The following is a 9,451-nucleotide window of genomic DNA, read 5'->3' as shown; positions in this document are numbered from 1 at the left end:
ATTCACTGGACTTCCTTGTATGCGTATAGATATCCTGTCACTGACAATATTGTACTTCAATACATCACAAAAATAAAAAGCAAAACAAACAACTATAGGCTGATATCTCTCATGAAAATAGATGCAAAAAGCCTCAAAATCATGGCCAATAGAATCCAAAAAATACATCAAAAAATTAATTCACCATTATCAAGTGTTATTCATAACATGTATGCAAGGCCTTGTGGCTGACTCTGAGAAGACTGGGAATCTCAGAACATTTGACTATGCTTATGCAAAACTTATCCTTGAACCAGGAGGCGGTTGTCAGAACAGAGCAAGGAGGTACTGCATGATTCAAAATCAGGAATGGTGTCTCCAGGGATGTATTCTATCTCCATACTTTTTCAATCTATATGCAGAACAGATCATGTGGGAGGCTGGGCTTTATGAGGAGGAATGTAGCCTCAGGACTGGAGGAAGATTCATCAACAACTTGTATTATGCAGATGACACAACCCTCCTTGCCAAAACTGAGGAGAACCTGAAGGTCTTGCTGCAGAGGGTCAAGGATGGCAGTCTTCAATATGGATTGAAGCTCAACATCAAGAAAACAAAGATTCTCACTGCTAGGCCAACTGGCAGCATCATTATGGATAGTGAAGAAATTGAGATTGTTAACAGTCTTAGTTTGCTTGGTTCCATAATCAACACTCTTGGTACCAACAGCCAAGAAATCAGAAGACAAATTTCACTGGGAAAGTCAGCTGTCAGAGTACTGAAGAACAACAATGTCATTCTCTCAAGACTAAGATGTGCCAGATCCAGGCCACGGTCTTTGTAATTGCTTGCTATGCATCAGAGAGCTGAACAATGTCTAGGGATAATAGAAAGAGAATTGATGCCTTTGAGCTGTGGTGCTAGAGAAGAGTGCTGAATATACTATGGACTGCTAGGAGAACAAACAGGTTTATCCTAGAGAAGGTGAAATCTGGCTGCTCCTTGAAGGCAAGGATTCTGAAGCTTCGTCTGACATACTTTGGACATGTTACAAGGAGAGACCAGTCCTTGGAGAGGGACATCATGCTTGGGAAGGTGGAGGGATAGCACAGGAGATGAAGATCCTTGATGAAATCGATTGACAGTCACTGGAGCAATGGAGATAGGTGTATCAGAGATGATAAGCTTGGCACAGGATAGAGCAGCATTTAGGGCTCTTGTACATAGGGTTGTTAAGAGTCACAGGCTACTTGATGGCACATAACAAGAACAACAACAGCATGCAAGGATGCCTCAACATAAGAAAAACAAACTGTATAATCCATCACATTAACAAAGCAAAGACTGAGAATCACATGACCTTAACAACTAATGCAGAAAAGGCTTTTCAAAAATCCAACTCCTTTTCCTGATTAAAACACACAGCAAAATAAGAATAGAGGTGAATTTCTTCAACATAATGAAAAGTATATACACAAATCCAAGAGCCAACATCATTCTCAATGGACAGAGATTAAAGGCATTCCCTTTGAGAACAGGAACTAGGCAAAGATGCCCACTATCAATATCAAAGATGCCTTCCTATTCAATATTACATTAGAAGTTTTAGCACTAGCAAAAAGACAAGAGAAGGAAAGAAGAGGTTTCAAAATTGGCAAAGAGGAAGTAAAATTATCTCATATGTAGATGATATGATAGTATACTTAGAAAATCCTAAAGACTCAGCAAGAAAACTACTGGACATAGTTGACCAATTCCGCAAAGTGGCAAGATATAAGATCAACACACAAAAATCAGTTGGATTTCTCTACAGTGACAAAAAGAATACAGAAATGAAGCTAAAAAAATACTCATCACAATAGCTAATCGCAATATTAAATAATTGTAAGTAAATCAAACGAGAAACACAAAAGACTTATTCAAAGAAAATGATGAAACATTACTACAAGAAACAAACAAACAAACAAAAAATAAAACACCTGGAGAAATGAAAGAATACACAATGCTCTTGGATAGGAAAACTCAAAATTAGGAAAATTACAATTATATCAAAGGCAGTTCACAAGGTTAATGCAGTCCCAATTCAGACACCAACTCCATTTTTCAACAAAATGGAGAAGGCAATTTCCAATTTCATCTGCAATAGAAAGACACTACGAATAAATAAAGTAGCCTGAAAAAGAGGAAAAAGGGTAGGAGGCATCTGACTCCCTGAACTCAAATCAGCTAAAATGGTCAAGATATTGTGATACTGGTACAGTGATAGGCACACAGATCAATGAATCAGAATTGAGCACCAAGAAATCAGCTCATGCACCTATGGTCAACTGATTTTTGACAAGGGGATAAAATAAGTGGGGGAAATGAAAGCTTCTTTAACAAATGCTGTTGGCAAAATTGGAAAACCATTTATAGAAAACTCAAGCAAGACCCACACCTCACACCATACACAAAAACCAACTCAAAGTGGATTAAAGACCTAATAGTCAAACCAAGGACTATAAACTTCATCAGAGAAAAACTTAGAAGAACTCTAGAATCCCTAATCTACAATATGAACAGTGTTCTTGGAATACTTGAAACATCTTGAAAAACATACAACCAGGATAGAATAAAATAAATGAGTGGAACCTTCTAAGAATCAAATTCCTATGCACATAAAAAAACTTCTCAAAAAAGGTAAAGAGGAATGTCACAGACTGGGGGAAAAATATTTGGTAATGACTTATCTGATAAGGGACTCATATCTAAAATTTTAGAATATTCTCAACACCTCAACAAGAAAAAGGTAAACAACTCAGTCACAAAATGGGCACAGAATATGAATAGACACTTCACCAAAGAAGACATCTGGTACACAAACACATGAATAAATGTTCAAAGTCCCTAGCTCTAAGAGAGATGTAAATCAAAACAATTAGGAGGTATCACCTCACAAAAAACAATAACAAAGTTCAACAGAGCAGCAAAAATTGCAAGCAAGGTTGTGGAGAAATTGCAACTCCTATTCACTGTTGGTGGAAGTATAAAATGGTGCGACCACTAAGAAGGCAGTATGACACTTTCTCAAAAAGTTGGAAATAGAAATACCATTTGACCCAGCAATTCCACTTCCAGGAATAAACCCTAAAGAAACCAGAACTGCCACTCAAGCAGATATATGCACACACACGTTTATTGCTGCATTATGCACAACAGCAAAGAGATGGAAGCAACACAACTGCCCATCAGCAAATGAATGGATAGAAAAACTATGGTACATCCACAAAATTGAATACTACGCAACCTTAAAAAAACGAGGAATTCATAAAATATTATACAACATATGTGACCCTCGAGGACATTATGCTGAGTGAAATATCTCAGTCACAAAAGGAAAAATACTGTATAACATTACTATTATAAAACGTGACTGACATTGGAGTTGAATGAAACCTAAGAAAAGAGGAGATAATTAATGAACACTGTATTGGAACAGACGAAGAAAAGAATGGCTTAAAAGGAATATATTATTAGACCTTATTTGTATGACAACAATACAGAATAAGAGGTGCATAGCAAAGTGAACTTAGGGAGAGTTAGGGAAAGGGAGGAGATAATGCAACATGAATGAATATTTCTTTTTAAGTAAACTGGGGTGGTAGGGAGGAAAATGTGCAACAATGGGTTAATGCAAATCCAACTTTTCTGTAAACTTTGATTAAAATCACAATTAAAAAACAGAGCTTTAAAAGAAATAAAGAAAAATCTATTAAAAAATTAGATGGGAACAAAGACAAAGAAAATGACCTTATATTTAAAGAGATCAAGTTGTAATCCCTTTTGGAACCAAAATAGACTGTAATGGCAATCAATAAGTGAATCAATAACTTGGACTATTAATGGGCACCATGGAACTAGAGAGAACAAGCACAGGGAAGCACTGAAAATAGAATTGCTGATAGAAATGCAATCAAATTAAGAGAAAAATAATTTCTATAAGTATATATACATCTTCAGTATTATCATTTATACATATGCATGTATTTATATCTATACACACATGTGCTTCCTGACTTACAAGGGAGTTCTATTCTGTTGACTATACCATTGGTCATTCTAATCGGAGCCAAATACTGTTTTGTTTTGTTTTCTTTCATTTTCATTACTGTCTTCTTATCAGTATCTTTTTTTTATCAGTATCTTTTAAAGTAGGATACTGTTTTTTGTAATGGTGGAAACATCACACATACACATCTGAGAATGATAACACCAGCCAATTACGTGCTGAAATTCTGTATATAGTACATAGAACTAATGATAAGATCAACACCCAAAAAAGGTACAAGGATAATCCTAGGTGAGGTTCATTGTAACCTGAATGATATGTTAGGGATAAGATATCTCTGTATGCGTGTGTGTGTGTGTGTGTGTGTGTGTGTGTGTGTGTTTCTTGTTTCTTGGCAATTTTAGAATTGTGGCCACTGAAGAATTGGATTTATATCCATGTGATGGAAGAACAATCAACCAAGCTCACTGGCTTCCTTTGCTCTTCAGTGCCATTCTCTGACATATTGAGAGATTAGTTCTTGAAGCAGAGTGGAATCCCTCATCCTATATTCACTCTGGACAAGCAGAAAACTCAAATGCCATTTCCCCTGCATTTAACTGTCATACAGATATGCCCCTGCCACAGTTTATTCATGGTCTTAACAATCTGTGTGTGAGATCGCTGGCAGCAGGAGCCACGTCTGCATGGCTGTGTCCTGGGTCTAAAACAGAGCCATGGCTACCAAAGGCTCAAAACTGTTAGCTGAGAAAAGGAAAACGAGCAGAAACAAAGATTTATGGTAAAGACAAAGTTGCTAGATTATAGTCCTGCATTTATGATAGGTATATTTTTGTTGGTGAGATTTACAGCTTTAAAAACATGGAGGGTCATCTATTAGACATAGTGCTCTAAAAACACGGAGGGTCTTCTATGAATTGGTTCTGATTTGATGGCACCTAACAACAACAACAACAATGTATTCGTTGATTAAGTTTTTCTTGGCAAGTCAATTGATGTATATATTTATTTTAATATATACACAGCAAAGCAGTCCTCAAAACAATAATTCAGAATTTCATGTTCCAGGTTTCAAATAATTCTAAAACCATCATTACCTGTGTTTTCTCCACTTATTTATTTTAGAAATTATACTAATTCTAAATTTAATTATAGTTCTTTTCTTCATAATCAATAGAGGGGAAAGATGCTGGTCCAACATACAATTTCAGCAAAATTTATGTGCTGGCAAAACTTTAACTAAACGAAAAAGAGTGTCCATATGGAATGAGTCAGTTTATTTTCTAGAAGTTAATGATGTACATGCTAAATGCTTAACTATAAGCAAAGAACACATTATTTGGATTTATAATAATCTTAACCTTCTTTTTTACTTAATTCTCTTATATATACACTAAAATATAGTAAATTAAGGGTAGGGCTTTTTTTTCCCCCAATGAAGACTATTTACAAAAGACAAACACATCAGTGGCAAGGGAAGTAAAGATGTCAGTTATAGATACATGTTCTAGATTCAATGGTGAAATTTGCTGTGGGGAAAAATACTAAAGACAATATGCATTGTGTAGACAATAAAACAGCAAACAAAAACGTAATCATTAACTTTCTCAAAAGCCCCAGGTTTTCTTGTAAACCACTTCTAGAATTTCCCGATTTTAAAATTGCATCTGCCTCTAGCTTTTACCAAATCACCACACTTTAGCGCAGATGAAATGCAATCTGTCAAGGCTTGAACTAATAACTGTGTGCTGACATTTAGGGAGCCAAAAAGGATTACCTCTAAAGGTCATGTCAGCCCAGTTTTGACTGATGACAACTGCAGCCAGCTTATTAATTAATGCTTGGGACACAGGCTTTTATGTTTGTACAATTAAATACCATACATCTGGTGACAGAAGGAGTATTTTGATAAAAAAAAAGCACTCTAACATTATGATTTGGATTAACTCTGAACAGAATAAAAATCATAAATCTACTTTACCACTACTATGATCCACCACCACTGTGTTGATTTCAAAATGTGACTGCCTGATAAGACAAGAGTGTAGCTGTTCCATAGGTTTTCCAAGAATGTAATCCTAACGGAAGCGGATAACCACATTTTCCTCCTGAAACCTACGTTTGTTATTGTTCTGTTAGGTGCTGCCAAGTTGGCTATAACTGACAGCAACCCTGAAACAACAGATCAGAATCTCACTCTATCAACACCATCCACCCTCTTTCCCACACGCTTAAGCCTTTTGCTACAGTCACTGTGTCGACCTATCTCCTTTATGGTCTTACTCTCTTTCATTCATGCTCTACTAGCATTTCCAGAATGATGCTTTTTTTCAAGGACTAGCCCCATCTGACAAAATGACCAAAACATGTGAGATGAAGTGTCACCATTCTGGCCTCTATGGAGCACCCTAATTGCACTTCCACCAAGAGAGACGTCTTTGTTTTGTGTGTGTTTTTTTTTCAACAGTTCACGGCATTTTCAGTATTCTTCTCCAACATCAAAATCCAAAGGCATTGATTCTTCTGTCATTTTTTATTGAATCTCGAATTTTCAGGTGCATGGGAAGCAACTGAAAACACTATTCCTTGAATCAGGTGCACAGCACACCTTAGTCTTTACGCTGACATCATTGTTCTTTGACACTTTGGTTAAGTCCTATATTCTATGTGATTCTATTATTCACGATAGAAGGAGAACAAAGAGATTGATTTCATTCAAGTATATTAATGTGAAAAACCTGCAAAGCAGATACTTTCAATATCATTAGGTAAACTGGACTGTTGCAAGCTATCCCTTTTATTTAACATGATTTCCATTCTTTTTCAATCCACAGATGGAGAATAAGCCTGATGAACTTTTCCTGTTTGGAGGGAGTGGCACACACTAAACTTCTCACAACCCCTGAGGGTCTTGCAAAGTTCCTGGGTCTTGCAAGGTTCCCAGATATTTATATGACTTATCAAATTGACCATAGTTCACAAAGGATATAGATGACTTCTTCTCTAAAGTTTATCTAGAAAACTCTGGAGAAAAGCAATTCCTGAATGAAAACCTTTTAAAACTCTTCATCTAACATTGGGGAAGTTGATTTTAGTGCTGGCTAATTCCAGGGCCATACTGGCTGTTGAATATTTTTAATATAATCCTTGGTTAAAAGGATTTTAACTACCCACAAAGTTCAAACCTATCCAGAGGCACCTCACAAGATAGATGACCTGCTTCCAAAATATCACAGCTTTGAAGACCTTATGGTGCATTTCTAATCTGTACACATGGGGATCCCACCACAAGTTGGCATCAACTCAACAGCAACTAACAGCAATAACCTAGAGTGGAGTAATAAATCAACAGAAAAAAACTCCAAACCTGTTACTGTCCAGTCAATTCTGGCTCATAGCAGCCCCACAGTAAGGACTAAACTACTCCATAGTTACATCTCTGTCCTGCAGTTAAGCGGCTCAAAGATTCAAACTGCCAAACATTTTTATTAACAGACAGGAGCTTTAACCACTGCACCACCAGGGTTCTTTAACTAGAATTGTGGTGCTAACAAAGAGTACTGAATGTCATTGACTGCCAAAAAACCCCAAACAAATGTATCTTAGAGGAAGTGCAACCAGGGTGCTCCTTAAGAGGCAAGGATGATGAAATTTTGTTTCACATACTTTGGGCATGCTGTCAGGTAGGGTCTAGATATTTTGGGAAAGGCTTAAGGTCAGAGAAATCCAGGAAGACCCTCAGCAACATGAATTGACACAGAGACTGTAACAATGGGATTGGGCATATCAGAGTTGGTAAGGATGGAGCAAGATAGGGTACTGTTCAGATCTGTTGTTCTTAGAGCCGCTATGAGTCATAGAACCTGGCAGCTTCTAATAACTCTTTCACCTCTCTGTCTGAATTAATTCCCAGAAGCTATTGTAAATAGAATTGTTTCCTTAATTTCTTTTTCTATTTGCTCAATGCTGTTGTTTCCCTTGACTTTTGTGTTCTGGCCCTGTACACTATCATTTTGCCGAGTCCCTTTATTAGCTCTAATAGTGTCTGTGAATTATTTTTGTCTTCTCTGTATAGGACTGTATCATCTACAATTTCTGGCTCCTTTCTGATTTGAAGGAGGAAGTTCTTGGTCTTCAATGCACACATACAACCAACAAAATTTTTAACACATCTGTTTATCACCTGCATGTGGTCCCTTAATTGAGGACATTTCTTCATCTCTGCAAGTACAGCATTCATGGGTCTTTGTGAATGCTTGCAACTTATTCAACATAAATGGTAGACCATCAAAGGCAATCTCTTTAGAGAGCCAAATCTAGGACTCCATGGAGATTTTCTAAAATAAAAAGATCAATTCTCCAGATCATTTTCTCTTTTAAAATAAAAAGCAATGGAGTTACACTGTACAAGGAATGAAGGCTATGAAGTGGGGAGTCTTAGCAGAAATGGAGGCGGGTTGGTCCTGTGAGGGATGCATGAGGAGGGAGAAATGGATTGATGGATGAGCATGGCTGCGGCTCACGAGGCGGATGGAGGTGGGAAGGAGGCAGCTCTCACCACGGCCTCTTGCGCTGGCTCCTCAACTCCAGCGTCCAGTCCAGGTCCCAGCCTGGCAGCAGGTGCAGCAGCGGCAGGGGGCTCCTCTGCCTTTGCTTCTGTGGGAGGAGCCTGCTCGGTTTCAGGCTTTGCGTGTTTGTTTTTGGGGTTAGAAGAGAAAGATTTAACATGTGAACAGATCATTACAGAATTATGGACAGCTTTCCTTTTCAATAAGAGTTTTTATTTGTCATTCCATAGTATCTAACATAGTATATGTTAATATCATGGGCCTTTGTAGAGTTGAAAAGTCTCAAGAAGGACTCCAGTTAAGTATCTTGTTTCCCCATCATCAAATCCTGTCACTCCCCTTAAAGTTCTTTCAAGACTTGCCATTGGGCTGTATTTATTTGATGTCATTAGAATAAGGACTCATTTCCCTATTTAGCATAAACATGCACATATACAGTGATAAGACTAGAATAGTCAGGGCAGGCTGCAGAGATGCTAGAAACCCCTATATGCACCAGTTGTTCTGAGCAAGGAAGAAATCATGAACATACTGTTTTAAGCCCTCCCAGATCTGTTGATATGAACAGATTTCACGTATCAAGAGGTCAGCCACTGTTCACATTAAAATGCATTAATTCTCAATAGTTCGTCACTATGGAGCTAGTGGGTCTCTTCTAAAGTTGGGAGAAAGGGGCCCAGCTACTCCAAAGTAGCCACTACGAACAATAATGCCTTGCAATTTCCAGATCAGTTCCTTGTTTCCCTTCTCCCTTCAACAAAATCAGAAGCGGTCAATTTACCTCACATACTCAACTCATTCTTTATGAGCTACAAGGTAGATTTTGGTTTTATCGTCCTTCTGGTCGTGTCTTTAT

The 9,451-nt window shown here is 37.5% G+C and overlaps 1 protein-coding gene across 2 annotated transcripts in view; it reads right to left on the bottom strand.

Moving 5' to 3' along the window:
• Nucleotides 1-9,451, bottom strand: part of AMPH (amphiphysin) — a 340,422-nt gene that overhangs the window by 31,588 nt on the left and 299,383 nt on the right. The window contains exon 17 of one of the 2 annotated variants that reach the window (XM_006887583.1): nucleotides 8,586-8,711. The exons of the other annotated variant lie outside the window; for it this stretch is intronic. Coding sequence (XP_006887645.1) covers nucleotides 8,586-8,711 — 126 coding nt within the window. The remainder of the gene's footprint in view (nucleotides 1-8,585; nucleotides 8,712-9,451) is intronic. 2 annotated transcript variants of the gene reach the window in all.

The sequence above is a fragment of the Elephantulus edwardii genome, unplaced genomic scaffold, assembly GCF_000299155.1.
Source record: "Elephantulus edwardii isolate Elephantulus edwardi_28Jun2011 unplaced genomic scaffold, EleEdw1.0 scaffold00059, whole genome shotgun sequence".
In the NCBI taxonomy this organism is placed as follows: Eukaryota; Metazoa; Chordata; class Mammalia; order Macroscelidea; family Macroscelididae; genus Elephantulus; species Elephantulus edwardii.
The sequence above is the reverse complement of the archived record's forward strand: the minus strand, read 5'-3'. Positions and strand labels throughout refer to the sequence as shown.